This window comes from Ornithorhynchus anatinus, chromosome 3 (genome assembly GCF_004115215.2).
Source record: "Ornithorhynchus anatinus isolate Pmale09 chromosome 3, mOrnAna1.pri.v4, whole genome shotgun sequence".
Taxonomy (NCBI): domain Eukaryota; kingdom Metazoa; phylum Chordata; class Mammalia; order Monotremata; family Ornithorhynchidae; genus Ornithorhynchus; species Ornithorhynchus anatinus.
Window position 1 is genome coordinate 24,933,127 of NC_041730.1, and position 17,662 is coordinate 24,950,788.

The following is a 17,662-nucleotide window of genomic DNA, read 5'->3' on the forward strand; positions in this document are numbered from 1 at the left end:
CCAAATTGCCTAATTCTTTAATTACTCTTTCGAGTCGTCTAGTGATGAACAGAAGCAGTATGAAAAGGAACTGAAATTTCCATGAGCTGGGCGACGGATCTCCTCTGGCCCCAAATGAAGCTGAAAAAGGTTTCCTAATCAAAATACACCTCTCTCTCTTCAGGAGTGGGAAATCAGTGTAATCACCAGTGTAAGAAATAAAAAATCGATTGAGAGGGAAAGAAGGGGAAAGGATGATCTGGGCACTAACAAGCCATCTTACAAGCATGTGACTGTATTTTGTAAACCTAGCTCTAGCTTGAATAGAAATGTGTAACTTGGGCTAACCTCATGTCCTTTTGAATACACAGTTAAGTGGGAAAGACCTCACTTTGAATCCTGTGATGTATGTGGAATTCCATATTTTTCCTTATGCACTCCTTGTGTGCAGAGAATTTGGTAAGATAATCTTCTGCTGCCCGTTATGCTTTTCTTAGAATTACATTTATAAGAATGATTTAAAAAAAAAACACCTGTTACCAGGTGGGTACAATATAGCCTTGTACTGTCTCCAAGAACATCCTTTCTAATGTTTAGGGATGCTCCATGCACCATCCCTAACTTGTCCTCTAGCATCTCATCAGGGACCTCTTGGCTTTGAATTTACCCAAGACTTCCTTTAACATTTTGATGATTTTGGCTCTCGCTACTCCTTGTAATGAATTCCACTCACTTCCCCCTGGATGAAGTAGGGCTTCTTTTTGTGTGATCTCGGAAAGGTCTCCGAGCCTCAGTTTCCTCTTCTGCAAATTGGGCATTCAACGCCTGGGCTCACTCCTACTTTGATCGGGAGCCCCATGTGGTATCTATATCTACCCCAGGGCTTAGAACAGTGCCTGATACATAATGCTCAACAAATACAAGATAACAACAGTAATCAGATTGACACCATCTTCATCTGAATTGCTGAGTTTTTATGGGATTTTGAGTACATCTTCTTCTCTAATTCCAGTCTAGAACCTATTCACTGCTCAGGGGCAATTTCTATTTGCCGAGTGTGCTAAATAATTGTGTGAAACATTCCAGAGGGTCAGTAGACTGTAATCTTCTTGTGCGCAGGGATCAGGCCTATCAACTTTGGTATACTATACTTTCCCAAGCGCTTAAGTCCGGTGTTCGGCACACAGTAAGCACTAAAAAAACCCACTGATTGACTGCTTCTTATCCCAGCTGCTTTCTCTGGACAACTGAGATCTTTTTTCTGCTCAATTTTAGACCTTCCCCGGTTTTTCGTTCTTTAAGAAGCAAAGGGGGTAAGAACCTGTTCCTCTCCTGACAAGGAGCTGGCTTGAATTGGGGATCACAGGCTGGAAAGGCCCCGATGTATCAACCCAAAGATCTCGGCCCTCAGGGACGCCCGCGGTCGTATCCAAGAAAGCACCACCCCACGGCCCATTAACCAGCAGTTTTCCAAAGAACAAAATACAGTCGGATTCACTTGTAACAAGTTGGGATTTGCATCTGGGTTTTAGGACGTCAAAGTGAAGAGCAAATGCTGAATGGAAGGTGGTCCTGCAGAGGGAAGTTATTTTAAAAGGTCACCTATGAAGTGATCACCCAAATATATTTGCCTTAATAAACATTAAGCCTTACGGCTTCTTTTCGATGATCTCCTACAAAACATGTCTCAGAGTAGGCGTTCTGATACATTCAATTATAAAGCTCAGTGGTGAGAAATACAGATAAAGCCTTCCTCCGTACACAATCGTGGATGCCTTTTTATAGTTTTTATCCTCGCCCCCTTCACTGCACCGCACTCAAATCATGCAGCTGTACGACTAATCCTTTTCCTAAACTAGCAGGTAACCTAGTAACGTTTTACGTTAACCGAAAACAATTACAGCATCACTCTATGCCATCTCATCCCCTCCCTAGAAAGAACTTGTTTCTAAAGCTTTTCAGACAGCTCATTATGGCGCTGAAGAGGTCACACAGCTGTTCAACGTTTCTTCATCGGAGTCACATTTAAATGCCCCCAGATGCTTTCCCCTGTGATGAGCAGGGCATTAGTGATTCTTGGGGTGACAGTGCTATACGGCTTCAGCCACAGGAATTCAGTATCGCAAAACAATTCCAGGGCATCTTCACACACGGTGAGGAGGTGTAGCTCCTCAGGAAACAAGAAAGCCAACAGGCCACAGAAACTTTAGTATTTCTGACCATACTCGCCCAGTAGGCTAAATGCTTAACAAACATCCGCCGTCGTGAATCCCATTCCCGGCTCAACCCTTGCCTCGCTGGTTGACCCTGAACAAGCCTATTCACCTTTCTCTACCTCGTTTTTTCATCTGCAAGGGGGTGGGGTAGAAGAAAGATAAATTATTGACCTAAATTTCTTGGGAAGCACCTCCAATGAAGTACAGAGGCTCCCACTCTGGCAGGGAATGGGGTTTCAGAAGGACTTTGAAATAAAAGAGAAACCTCTGCTGGCAATATTGGTTCCTTAGAAATGGAGATGCAAACATTCCGCTCCCAGGACCGTTCCCTGCACAGCTGGTGGTGCAGAAAGGACAGGGGAATTTATTTTGACCAAAGGAAAGTTTACCTTAGATCCACTCGCCGGCAGCAATTATGGGCAAGGTTCCTCTTGGAGGCTTTTTAGGGAACGGATTAATCATTTAAAAAATGCAGCTTTACGGTAGAAAATGAGCCAGGTGAAATTTTAGCAAACTTGGGATGGCACGTTCGCCTCCTCCTAGTGACGTAAATGAGAAACCGTAAGAAAAAAAAAAATCCATGAGGCAGAACACCTCTTCTTTGTCCTTGAGCTGGATTTAATTCCCGTTCTCTGTTGTATCAGTGGATAGGCCAAGACAAACTGGGATGTTTAACCAACTGTTTGTACAAATACCCAGCCTCTTTCAATGGCCACAGCAAGCAGGACATACCGGGTGACGCTTACTCAATGGAGTAGTGCTCTGGGCAATTGCTGGGCGGCAGGCAGTAGCCAGCTTAATGGCACGTGTGTGATCGTCTCAGAGCAGGGGATGTTCTACCAAGAGAATTTAGAGAACGCTTTTAGTTTCTTCAAGTGCTTTCACTTCAGTGACTTAATCTGTCCTTGAAACGTTCCTGAGAAGTAGAGGCAAATATTATTATTATTCGCGCTTTACGTAATGGGGAAATTGCAGGATCCAGGGAAATGTTGGCTAAGTGGATTCTGGGAATCAGGAGACCTGCGTCCTAGTACTGATCTGCCTGTGGTTGGCTAAAAGTGGTGAGGCCCAAACACGTACTCCGCACCCATGACCACCTAATTGGGCCGTTGCCCTCCGCGATTCAGCGGGAGCATGATTAACACGGAGAAAAGAGTCCAGGTCACCCCTGTGTGAGTGGCGACCTGTTGCATCAGCCTCCTCGCAGACCTCCCTGCCTCCGGCCTCTCCCATCTCCAGCCAATACTTCACTTGGCTGTTCAGATCCCTTTTCCGAAACAGCTGTCTTCGTACATCTTCCCGCTCCGTAAAAACATCCACTGGTTGCCCATTCCTCTCCAGACCGAGCAGAAACTATCAGCTCTAAAGCATTTCGTCAGCTCCCGTCCCCCCCATTTATCCTGGCTCCTCTCCCACTACACCGCGGCTCGCTTGAGCTTTCCCAAGATCTGCGTTCTGCACGGTGGAAGCGTTCAATACGCTACATAGTGATTAATTGAAGCCACTAGCGCAATAATTCCTCTTCTGAATTTTGAAGCCCACCCTGAAATCTCAGAACAGAGACTCATCCATCTCTCCTAACGGTGACTTCATCATCCAGCCAGTGGTAGCTCTGGGTGTAAGACCCAGGACTGCCAGAAATGTACATTTTCAATGAGGCCGTGGGGCTCCCGTTGCGCAAAACCAATACTATAAACCCTCATTTCAAAATGAATTAAAAGTTAAGGCCTAGAAGACTACTTTCTTTCTTTTATCGATCAGTGCGAAACAAAGAAAGTGGATAAAGCACGGGCCTTGGAGTCAGAAGGTCAAGGATTCTAATCCCGGCTTCACCACTTGTCTTCTGTGTGACCTCAGGCAAGTCGCTTTTCTTCTCTGCGCCTCAGTTACCTCATTTGTAAAATGGGGATTGAGACCGTGAGCCCTACATGGGACAGGGGCCCTGTCCAATCCCATTTGCTTTTATCCACCCCAGCACTTACTCCAGTGCCTGGCACAGTAAGCGCTTAACAAGTACCATGATTATTATCTTTATTATAGAACTGAAGTTTCTGAATTCTGTTTCACCTTGGCACCTAGTATGACAATCGTGGAAAAAATCTAAAATTGCTGAACCAGGATTGTTGTCAGGTCTACTGCATTCGCCTTAGACTGTGAAGTCCCAGATAGCAAGGGTAATCTTTCAGGGAGCCGGTCGGAGAGAAGGACAATCAGTAGTAGAAAAAGCATTTAATTAACGCTTACTGGTGCAGAGTGCTTATACCGAGAAAACAACACCCCGGTGGGAATTAGATATGGCTCCTGTCCTGTGCAACTCTCATGAAAGGCAGCAAGGCCTACAGACAAGGCAAGCAAGTGATGCAACTGGAAGATCTCCATCAACCTCACTAGAAACCCAACTCTCCAGCTCCAGCACTTGTGTGCTGTGTGACCTTGGGCAAGTCACTTAACTCCTCTGAGCCTCAGTTACCTCATCTGTAAAATGGGGATTAGACAGTGAGCCTCACGTGGGACAGGGAGTGTATATCTACCTACCCCAAAGCTTAGTAGTGTTCGGCACATAATAAATGCTTGACAAACACTTAAAAAAGGAAACAAAAAACCAACTCTCACACCCTTCCTGTCTCATACAATTAACTTGATGTAGAAAAATGTCCTACCCTACATTTACTATCGGTATTTTAGGGGTGCTGGATTTTGATTGAGACGGTTCAAAAAATACTCGTGGTATCTGTTAAGCACACAGTAAGTGCGTAAGCGTTGGGGTGGATACACGATAATCGGGTCCTACAGGAGGCTCCCAGGGATTGAAGCCCCATTTTACAGATGAGGGGACTGAGGCACAGAGCAAGTCACAATGCCGACGAGTGGCAGAGCCGGGCTTAGAACTCAGGTGCTCTGACTCTCAGGTCTGTGTTCTTTCCCCTAGGCCACATTACCTCGTAGCATTCCCTCCTGGCTCTCCTTTATAGGAGTCAGGCTAAAAAAGGTGGGGGGGACACAATGACAGTGAGATATCCCAAATATTCAAACTTTATTTCCTACCTGGGGACTCAAAATTTCGCCTTCCAAAATTGCACTGAAACATGTCCTCTACAAGCAACCTAGTTCTGATTTTTCAAGACTTTGGACCTGAGAGACAAGAGAATTTATTGCTTTAAACCCAACACTAGCTTTCTTCTTCACTAGCCTTATCAATAAGCAGACCGAAATTTACAATGTTGCAGCAGTAAATAGAGGGCTTGCTCAGCAGCGGTTGTCTCATCAGATATCCTTCCTTCTTGCTCTTCCTGTTGAAATTTCATCGGTTCTTACTGTTCACGCTCATGACTGGATACTTGTGAGATGACTGTTAGAAAAGCGATGACTGACAGCTAATGAAGTTGAACAGCTTTGCTAAAGAAACAATTAGAGGGATAATTTAGCCTACAAATTCAGACGGTTTAAAAAAAGGAACTGAACCATAAAGAAGTGGAAAAGAAAGTGACATATCTTCCCCGGCAGAATCACAGCCTAAATGTACGCAGAACTGAATTCATGTACTACCAGAACAAAGAATGAATGTGACCAGTTGTATTTTACGCAAACGAAAGACAGTTTTGGAATTTTTAAAGTTTCTTTTCAAGAATATTTCATAGTGGGGTAAAAGTCCCAGGAAAAAAATCTATACACCTCTCCCCCCGACTAGCCAATCATATTTATTAAGAGCTTACTGTGTGCAGAACACTGTACTAAGCACTTGGGAGAGTTGGTAGATACGTTCCCTGCCCACAATGAGCTTATAATAATAATAATAATAATAATAATAATAATGTTGGTATTTATTAAGCGCTTACTATGTGCCGAGCAGTGTTCTAAGCGCTGGGGTAGACACAGGGGAATCAGGATGTCCCACGTGGGGCTCACAGTCTTAATCCCCATTTTACAGATGAGGTAACTGAGGCACAGAGAAGTTAAGTGACTTGCCCACAGTCACACAGCTGACAAGTGGCAGAGCTGGGATTCGAACTCATGACCTCTGACTCCAAAGCCCATGCTCTTTCCACTGAGCCACGCTGCTTCTCATAGTCTAGAGGGGGGAGACAGACATTAATATAAATTATGGCTATGTATTTAGTACTGTGGGGCTGGGAACTAATTCCAGGATGAAAAAAATAAAAGCCAAAACCAAGTGAAACAAGTTCAGCTCTTCCACAGAAACTAAAGGCATCAAGTCAACCAGCTGCCGTAAACTTACAATGGATATGGGGCATTAATTCTTAATAACAACTTCATGCCCCTAAAAGGAATTCACTCCAAAATGGAGGTCTCAGAATACACCGCCTATTTCCAACAGGACACAGACTTGATTTTTCACCTAATGTATTTACGATTCTATCTGAAAATTTTAGACTGAAAGAGGGACATAGAGCAAAATTCCTTTCCTTCACCCCACTTTTGAGAAAAATCAGTTCAAGAACGAAACCAGTGGCAACCCAAGTTATAAATAGCTCATTTAATAATTAATGATGCTGGGGGGAGGGCCCAGTTATAATAAACACAATTTCTCCCTGCTCTATCCCTCCTTCCCCATCCTTCACTGGCTACCAGGAGGACTTGTCCTTTATGACGTGGGCAAAGAAACCACAGCAAGCTCCCTGTGCTGTCTGGGAATGGAGCCCAAATTCAAGAGAATGACATCTAAATTTAACTCTCCAACCCCGTCAGCAGATAAGGAACTACAGAATGCGATTAGTGGGGCCTTTCGTCGGGCACCCTGGTGTCACATATAGAGCAGGAGGGGAGAGCTGAATTGTGGCCTGAATTTCAATCGACTCCCCAGAAGTGTTCCTTAAAGGAACTAAAGTAGGGAGGTGTGTGTCAGAATGAGGGAAGGCCACACACAAGTCTCAAAGATGGAACCGGATGGCTGCGCAAGCCGTGATTTACCTATCAGTCGCAGCGGCAACAAAATAGACACCCCAAAACTGGAAAGACTGGATTTTCAGCAGTTTGCTTTTCCGACTAATTAGCAGGGAAAGGTTGAAACCGTCTGGCAGTCTGTCAGGTGTGTTATCCGGGGTGACCATTAGAAGAGTCATCTGAAAATCACAACACTTTTGAGGTTGCACAGCTCAGCTTCTGCTTTATGTGAGTGGATGATCTCTCTTCTCCCCAAGGCAATGACTACATTCTGCATTCTGCAATCACTCCGCAGGTCCAGGTTAAACAGAACAAAACTGTTGGCATAGTTTCTCTAAAATGCTGCTGGTTAGAGCGGCTTTCGACTAATTAGAACATTTCTTCATGTTCAGAAATGTCTATTATTAACCCACGAACTCATCTTCACCCTATACGTTTATAAAGCGAAGTCAAAACAAGTTCTTCCTTCTGCCTTATTTACACTAAATGGCTCACTAACAGGGCCTTTTAGCATACAGGGCAAGGCTAACTCTTTCTGAATCTATGGCTCACATCAAAAGAAGCTGTTTGGGATCGGCAGAATGGAATGCCAACAGCAGAATAAAAACAGGTCATGTTCTTTTAGAGAATGTCGCTTCACGTTTTAATGAATGACTGTGTTCCCCAAACTCACAGGAGCCACAGTACAAAGGGAAGAAATGAGGTGTTTAAGGTATGGTGGTTGAAACCTTCATTTACCTTGGGGATCCCTTCTAAATTCAATCAGGATGGGATGTAAAAAGTATCGTATTTTAAGAATTTGTCCCTCGTCAAAAATTTTAGTTTCAAAATAGTATTTCCCAGGCGGTTTAATGAAATCTTCACTGATAAACTTACACTAAAAACTGAGAATCGATTTATGAATAAGAGACAAAATACTAGCTATCATTTTCTTTAACCGAGATCAACGGGTGATGCAGCTAAGAAATGACTGCTATTAGGCAAGCGAGAACCAATATGATCACAAGCAGGGACGAGACACGGTAACTGCTGTTGAGCTAGAAAGCTTAAAGAAGCTCTATTATCCCAGAAAGGAGGCACATGGGACACAACAGTGCTATACAAATTACCAAGGATTCTTTCTCCCCTTTCTCTCTTCACCTCTGAGGATTTCTTCACCCTTCATGGACCTGGGTTGCTAAGGCTAAATTCAATCAATTGCATTTATTGAGTACTTATTGTGTTCAGGGCACTATATTAAGTGCCTGGGCAAGTACAACACAACAGATACATTTCCTGTCCACAGTGACTGTAAGCTCACGGACCGGTCACAGTCCAACCTGATGAGCTTGTGTCTCCTCTAATGCTTAGTAAAGTGCCTGGCACAATAGTAAGCGCTTAACAAACACAAACCCCACAACACACCCAAGAGCTCATCCTTGGGAGTCAGCGGTCAATTTCTGCTGTTCCTCTCTGCCATTAACACGGATTATCTTTGGTGCAAGCCTACAGGACTGACGAGATACACTGAGCTATTTAAGTAGAGGAACGGAGCCATTCTGAAGTCTTCAAATTTGGGGAAGCAGTGTGAAGCATAGGTAGAATTAGGATTAACTCTTCCAGAAGCCCAGTCAGGGAATCTCTGCGAAATTCAACCGGATGACACCAACGGAGTGGGAGAGCAAAAGCGTGGAGCTGGTATGCTGCCAACTACACACTTTGAATATTTCGGGTTTCAACCGGAGGGATTTTCCGCTATGAAAGACAGCGTAGACAAGAACGGCCAGGCGGCCGTGCCTGTTGAGGTTTCATTCTCGAGCAAGTTGGGATTTCTGTGTTAAAAGCAGCATAAAGGCATCAACCTACTGAAGGAAAACCATAACCACCTCAGCTTCCAGATCAATGAAAATCCTTGTCAGGATCCTTTCACTGGAGGATCTGAAGGCAAAAAATATACACCGATCAGATTCTGTCAAACTGTCGACAGCGCATCCTCTCCCAACTGCGTTTCTACAGTTAGGTACCACGAAATGCCGGTGGTGAAACAATGAAGGTCCCTTTTTCTTCCGGCAGAAGCATGCTGACCTCTCGGCTATTTCTTTGAACAACGGTGGGGAAGGAGTTAGGAGAGAGTAACTAACTGGCAAGCAAGATGTGCACTTGAAACTTGTCTTCTTCCACACACTAGCTCGTTAAGAAAGTGACTCCACTGCAGTACATTTCAATTTACCCAAGATGCTGAGTTGGCACTAGTTTACCGACGCCCGACTATTTTTACGGTTTAGAAATTCAATACATAGCGACCTTGAACTTGGGGAAATCAGAATGAGGAGGTGACTGAAAACAGATTTTCACATTGTTCCCTTGATTAAAAATCTCTCTCTCAACAAATGATTCATGCAGTGCTTATGAGGATGGGCCATCTGACTCTAGAACTAGATGCAAGGTACACAGTAGAAGTGAGAATTGAGGACTGAGGCTTCTCCTCCCTGCGCCGCCTTTCTCTTCCCCACCCCAAGGTTTGCAAGATTTCAGCTAAAGCGTGTGAGAGGAGATGCTAGGGAGACTCTCCCTTCTTTTAATAAGGGAACACCGGTGTATTTTCCCCAGGGAGCTGATCAGGGTGATAAAACACAAGGGTTATGGAGGAGACAAAGTAAAAGAAAGCAACTGTTCTGGGAGGTGAGGCAATTCAAAACTGTACAATCCAAGGGCTAAAAGGGACCCGAGATGTCATTTAGTCCACGATTTTGTTTCCATTAAACAGGATATGGCTTGGTTCCTTAGCCATTGTATAAAATGCCTGGCCTCCCTCTGGCAGGCAGATGGACTCAAATTCCCCTATAATGTGAAGACTGCTTCCTTGCAAAACCTCATTTTAATAAAAACTTGTGCTGTACGACTTACCTCTTCTACTGAGGTACACGTGTGCACAAGCAGTTTTTTTGACAACTCATTATGTCAAGCCCCAAACAAAGCTGGCATTGTTGAGAGAATGTCCCTTAAAAGCGGTCTAGCCAAAATTTATATTGAAAATTTGCCTGGTGGCACAATGGAATGTGTCTGCTTAGGCAGTACACAGACAGTAGGCCGACTCCCTAAAATAATTTTTTATGCAAGGAAGAAATGGGCTAATAACAGGAGAGCGTTCAAGTGGTCCTTACCTCTTTACAGAAAAGGAATTATTGAGAACAGGGGAATCAAAGATGTCAGTTAGGATGGATTGATCCATCCTGCTCTGCATACAGAGTATTCAATAAATATGACTGAATGAAGGAATACTCTCCTGACTAATAATAATAATAATGTTGGTATTTGTTAAGCGCTTACTATGTGCCGAGCACTGTTCTAAGCGCTGGGGTAGACATAGGGGAATCAGGTTGTCCCACGTGGGGCTCACAGTCTTCATCCCCATTTTACAGATGAGGGAACTGAGGCGCCGAATAGTGAAGTGACTTGCCCACAGTCACACAGCCGACAAGTGGCAGAGCTGGGATTCAAACTCATGAGCCCTGACTCCAAAGCCCGTGCTCTTTCCACTGAGCCACGCTGCTTCTCTACTCAGTACTCTACTCAGTACTGTACTACTCAGTACAATGCTCTGCATACAGTAAGTGCTCGATAAATACCACTGAATGACTGCAGAGTCTGTGTTACATGGGCTGAAACTTCTCTTTTCTGTGGTAGTATTCCTAATGCTAAAAGAATCGCTCATTGCAAAATGCCACATATCATGCCAGCTACGGGTGAGATTCTTATCACTATGGGGATAATTTCAGATCACTGAGTCGGAAGCAAAACTTCCAATTTAGTATCGGGGGCAAAAACTAGTATAATATTGTCTAATGGATACAACACAGGTCTGGGTACTGGGAGATCTGGTTCCTAGTTTACACTAGGCCACTTACTGTATTCTTTCAGGCAAGTGATTTTACCTGTCTGTGACTTATTTTTCCAGCAGTAAAATGGGGAAGTCCCTTACTTTCTTTATACAGGTTTTCTGAAGACATGGGAGAGTAGTAATAATAATAATAATAATAATAATAATGATGATGTTGGTATTTGTTAAGCGCTTACTATTTGCAGAGCACTGTTCTAAGCGCTGGGGAGCTACAGGGTAATCAGGTTGTCCCACGTGAGGCTCACGATTAATCTCCATTTTACAGATGAGGTAACTGAGGCACAGAGAAGTTAAGTCACACAGCTGACAAGTGGCAGAGCCGGGATTCAAACCCATGACCTCAGACTCCCAAGCCCGGGCTCTTTCCACCGAGCCACGCCGCTTCTCGTGATTCATGAAAACGTTCGGCGATTTCGGGAGGAAACGGTGCCACGGAAATCCCAAGTCACAAACTACCTGCAGAGCTACCTCCTGTTGATTGGGTTCAATCGCCGAATACGAAGACCCGCGCCGAGGATCAAAGCTGTAGCTCCTCCAAAGAGATGGACACCCTGATGGTAAAGAAGGTGTCAACGAAGAGCCGAGAAAGGAAAATACAGACACAGGATATTACCTATTAAAAAGCAGGTGATGTTTTCTTCTCGAATAGCGAAGAGAAGAGAAAGAAAAGAGGCTCGACTACACGCAGTGAATACCAGAGAGACCACGAGAGGGCACCAGAAACCTAGTGTTTTTCCTCCGCGACGTGCTGTGCACATTTGCTTCCCGATGCAAGCTATTTAGGGAATCCAGAAGGTGAGAAGAACAATACGTAGGCTAACTAATTTCGAAGACAGAAGGCAGTGAAACCAAGTTCTCTAAGGAGATGAGATCTGTGTAAACATTGTGCCGTAAATATAGAAACGCTGCGCTACGAGAACATGTTTCACTGAAACGCATGTACAGCAGAAACCGACCATCTGAACACTGGACCAGAGAAAAAGGGCATGACTCAATACTGGTGGAGTTTAGGTGTCAAAGTGAACGTGAATAAAATACAGTAAAATCCAGGAAGTGTGCAACCTTTACAGAACAATCATGGACTGTAAAATCTACAGTGTGCACAAACATACTCAAATTAGAAACCCTTGTATAAAGGAGTTCATGTTTTATCAACCTAGAAAGTCTGGCCCATTTAGAAAAATGAGCCTACAGCTTTATAAAAGGCAAGGAGACTAAGGGAACAAAGGAAAGGGTGGAAACTGGGACTGTAACTTGGGCCCTGCTACAAACTCTGCTATTCTCTAGTTGCAAAAGACTCTCCCTTCTTTACCAATGTGAGAATGATGTGCCTAAACAGAGTTGGAGAAAGCGAGGAGAATTAACGTTAACGGTGAACTCTGGAAACCTCGTGTGCTCTTTAATTGGACACAAATATACCGCTGGGGAAAAACCCCTGCAGTTTAGAGGGGCAGTTATCAGGGCTTTCGAATCAAAGGTGAACTGGTCGTACAACAACGAGAGGTTCCACTTGCATTTAATGCTGCTTTGAAAGGGGTCAGTTGAAGAGATATAGGATCGGCGGGGAGAACTAAGTAGGGGTTGTGAAAATCGACTTGTCAAGCAAATTCAAAAATGCCATCATCAACGAGTCACCTGTTCTTATAACGCATCTGAACCTGAGTTGAAGGTTTTGCCCTGTTGGGGGCAAATCATTTAAGCGAAGTCTAATTTTAGTAACCCACGTACATGGACCCTACATTCCCTAAAAGAAAAAAAGAGCTGTAAAGCATTCTCTGGCATGCACACTCTAAAAGCACTAAGAGCCGGGTTAATATCTGGCATTTAAAATTTTCTTCCAAGCATGCGGCACGGGGTAGGATATACATAGGTACAAAAAGGCTTGTCCCAAGCAGAGGGAACAAAGTACAGCTGCACTGTAAGCCCAAATTATTTGGAACACACAGGACAGACGCCAATACAGACACCCAGTGTTCTAGAAAGCTGAGTCCGGTGATAACAGAACAGTAAGCCTGCTAAGATTAGCATGCCTGCTGCTCTACTAATGGAGCTGTGGGACTCTGCTCTTAACTTAGGGCAGCTGCTAAATTTAGCACTTCTGCTGGTCTAATATCAATGCTGTGAGAATCCTCAGGGTTATTTTAGGTCAAGTCCCAGCCCCTGGAGTTAGTTCCTGGGAATACCCCTGACCCTGGATGGCTACTGGGTCCTCACGGGGGCCATAACAGACCTTTTAGATAAAGCCCATTATGGTTGTGGCTAATCAAATAACTAAACTCCACGAGTCCACGGAAGCTAAGTCGTCTGACATGTGCCATCTGGCATTTTTTTTTCTGTAATTGAAGGAAACTGCAAGAGTTCATACTGAAGCAGAACATCAAAAACTATGGTTTAACACTTTTCAGGCAACAAAATAGGCTCCCAAAGTCAAGGATCAATTTCAGTTGTTGGGTAATAGGAGCTGGAAAAACTTGTACTGACTGGAGCCGACCTGGATGATCCTCTAAATCCTGCCTATTTCCAAACAGATTTCGAGTATATTGGTACATACACTGAGGGTTTTATCTGTGGGTTTCGTCTTATAGTACATTAACCATAGGCAATTATTCAATCATTCTGGTTCGAGTGTCCTATTTTTGAACACTTTTCAAATATTACATTAAAAGCTGCAACAGAATGCACGTTTCTAGAGGGCGGGGAGCGTACCGATTATCTTTTAGCATACGCTCTCAAAAAGTCAGTACAGTGTTCTACACCTAATAGGTATTCGATAAACCTGACTACTGAACGGTTTGCAGCATATATTCTGAATGTCCAGAATATTAAAGGAAACATGAGGATTCCCTGTTATGGTGTATGGAGAGGTTATATTTCATGACACGCTATTTACCCAGTAAAGCAAAGTGCCTTTGACTCTGATTTTGTATCTAAGCTTATAAAACGATTATAGTAAAACCTTACGTAGCACACAATTGTCGTTTTGGGAAAACATATCTTGAAAAGTCACTGAATGGGAAAATGGCAGATTTGGACACGTACACGCACAGATATACACGCCACCCCCACAAGTAGGAAAATCTGTTTTTCAAATAGGTGATGTCCCTCTGGTCCTTGTCGATAGGTTTGTGTGTTTCTGTTGTTGCTGTGTGTGAGCACACGCCACTGTATCAAGGCCCTCCCTGTGTGCGGATCTACTTACCAGCTAGTGCTGCTACAAGAGAAAGCCTAATACAAATTGTCTGAAAAATGACTTTATAAATGGGCTTCCAAACTTTTTCTTTTGTTCCAAATCTTAAATTCCAATTTGCCTGCTCCACAGTCATTCCTTCCTGGAGAAAAAAACAAACAAAAAAACCAAAAACCTCCCTCTTTCATAGTAATTCAAATACCAGAATCCAAACAGAGCTGAATAATCTGCTCTTTCAGGATGTACAATCTGTTCTGGTTTTCAAATATTTGAAGTGGTGAAGTTTGAGGACTCATTCCGACCCTCTTCTAATTACAGCCGGAGGTGGAACGGTCAGACCTGTACCGAAAAACATCAGAGGTCTTGCTAATTTGGTGGAAAGTTTTTGAAACACAAGGAAAGGTATAATCTATTGGCCATCTCCTCAAATGAGAAAATATTAAAATACTAGTCCAATCTGCCGGTCCAGTGACAAACTTTTTGTACCCCAGTACCAACTTCATGCAACAGAAGCTATGATGGAGGAAATATAAGCACTAGAATCAGAGACGCAACTATAGCAGTTCATAAGCCAGGAGAGACACTTTGACAAAGCTTTTCATTACGAGGTAGAGTAGGATGCTACAGTTGAGCTTTTAAGGAGGAAGATCAGTAGTACTGGCAATATGGTTGACCTTCTCCCCTCACCCCCACAACCTTTCCAGAAAACTTTTAGGTTGCCCATGGCTAACAGGTTTAATTCATAAGCTAAGTCATCTCAAGGGAAAAAAAAAAGACCCCGGGGTCAGATTCACAGAAGGCCTACTGTGGAAATTGCTCATCTTAATGAACTCCAAACTGTCCCCTTAAAAAAAGATCTAACCGACTTGTTTACTCCCGGCTCAAGTACGGTCTTAGTGCAAGAACTGGAAATAAAATTTGCATAAAGAGAAATCATCTAGCTTTGCAAGCACGCCCCATAATTTAACACTTTCCAAACTGGGAGCTATAAAAGAAGCTTTAAGAAGAGCCGTAGGACACTGAGGGACTAAATCTCCAGTGCTCCCTCAATCACTACTTGGCAAAGGCATCAACTAACCTGTTTCCCACTCTTACGATCTTTAAGATCCGTTTGCCACAGGCAAAGAGCTTAAAAAAAAAAGGGGGTGCTGATGTGGACAGTGGAGCTCCCAGAAAAGTTACAGAATAAAACATGTTCTCCAAACAACTCCTTACTGTTTATTATGGCAACACATTACTGCCCAATTCCACTGTCCACCTTTGGGCTCTGAGTTTACTGCAGGTAAAACCTGTTGCGTACTGTCACAGCTGCAAAATTCTCGAGAACACCTCTGGGAAGAAATAGGAGACGAAATCATTACCCTTCATGACATGTGACACTTCTTTGAGGACTGAAATTCGAATTAAAAGCATCTGTAAATATCCTCTGGCTGAGATTCTTGAAAAAGAATTGCCGCACACATTCAAGGTCCCTCTTTCCAGGAAGAGCAAGATAATACATAGCAAGCTTAGAAACTACAGAAAAAAGTAGAAGTTCAGTCGGGAGCGAACAACTGTCTACAAGGCTGCTTTGAGGCATCTTACAATTTTTTTTTGGCGCCTGGATCACGTGTTCTTAGGATCCCTATAATTTGAATCTATGAGGTTCTAAATCCTCAAAATTGATAACCATCATCTTTTCTTTATCCACCAATCTGCAATTATTTCAAATCACCAGCTTCGGTACGAAAGCACACAATAGGTCTCCCTTCACCTGTCTACACAGCAATAAATGGCAGACCTAAAGCGATCCAGTGAAAAATATCTGTGTGTACAGTATCTATTTACACACATTTCCTGGGACGCTTTTTGGCTCTTCAGCTCTTCGTCAGCTTTCCGTACGACATTCAATTATTTATTCTGAGGATTCCATTTGTATTCCTCCTGGGCAGGGACAAGATCTACCAACACTATTTTACTGCGCTTTCCCTACTGCTCAGGAAGGTGCTTGGCACATACTAAGTGCTCAATAAATACCACTGATTGATTACGTCTGCCTTCCCTATTAACAGTAGAAATTTCTTGTGGGCAGGGGACTTGCTCTGTGTTTCTATTACACTTTTCCGAATGCTTAGAACGGTGCATTACGTTTAGTGGACGCTCAATAAATTCATATTACTACATGTCATTCAAACAGTCACAGATACCTCCAAATCAACAACTAGGGAAGAACTCGGAGATATTGGCATGAGCAGATAAAGCCCCACCCCCAATCCATTTAAAACCGATTCCAAAGAGTCATACCGCCTTATCCTCCACAAATATACAGAAGCATGCCTGGGTAAAAAGCAGTACATGAATTCACTTTCCGCTGTGAAACCAGGCAGTTCAGTGACTCGCAACAATTTTCTCTATGACCTGCATAGGGAGATCTTGAGAAGGCACAATTCTACAAGAGGGATTATGAACAAATAGGAGTGCTCTACTGCCATTCAGTGCTCATCGAGACCTCCCTCTGTCACGATATAATGCTCATTCTGAGGTAGACCTTTAGTGGAACACCTTTTGGTCTCTAAACACCCAAAAGCCTTGTAGTCAGGGTACACTCCAGATCACTTTTCTGCCAGGTCTCAGCAGCCGCTTACCACTGCAAACAGAAGAGGTGATGTTGTACAGAAAAGGGTAAAACTGCACACAGCGGATCAATCTCAGGCTGTTCTCACACTCAGGGCATTTGGTCGTCAAATCCAGAGCCTGCCTGAAGGCCTTAAGCGCTCCACTGATGTTCTTCAGAGCAAGATAGGCATTTCCTAGGCTCAAAAAGGTCAGGGGCTACGAAGAGAAAAAGCAATCACATGTTAGAGAAATGTCCCAGATTTAGCAGTGGAACAAAACTCCAAAATCTAGGCAGCTCCCAAGTGCAGCAACCAGCTCTTGCCCACCGATAAGTCTTGAAGCCAAATCGTTATTCTCACGTTATTGGATATTCCAAGAATGCCCAGTGTAAATGAAACTGCTTTTAATTTGCAGCTAACGCTTCCTTAGTTTTGATCCTTCAACTGGTTTTCATTGTGCAAAACGTATCCTTATGCCATCACCATTGCTCTTAAATTTATACTGAATCCCAGACCCCTCTCTGTTTATGCTCAAGCCTTACAACACCACTGAATTTCAAGCTCTCCAGAGCTCCATATTTGCAGGTATGAGATAGCAGGCACAGAGATCAAAGTGAAGGTAGAGCAGCACCAAAAGACACTCATTAACGAGTTAATTTCATTAGATTGTCCAAGATAAATAGATAATATCAAAATGGAAACTTCTTGAAAGAATATGTAATTTAATTATAACTCGTTCATTACCCACACTCCCTTCATGCCCTCTATTTACTCTCTTGTCCAGAGAGTAATTTAATTAGGACAAAAATTCAATGTGAGAACAGAATTGTGCTTTAATTGTTACTCATGTTTACAGTACTAAACTGACACGTTCATTCACTGTTGTTAGCTTGCTAGAAATGTC

At 43.4% G+C, this 17,662-nt stretch overlaps 1 protein-coding gene across 1 annotated transcript in view; it reads right to left on the reverse strand.

The window, feature by feature from the left end:
- Positions 1-17,662, reverse strand: part of TTC17 (tetratricopeptide repeat domain 17) — a 79,162-nt gene that overhangs the window by 23,007 nt on the left and 38,493 nt on the right. The window contains exon 16 of the mRNA XM_029059321.1: positions 16,789-16,975. Coding sequence (XP_028915154.1) covers positions 16,789-16,975 — 187 coding nt within the window. The remainder of the gene's footprint in view (positions 1-16,788; positions 16,976-17,662) is intronic.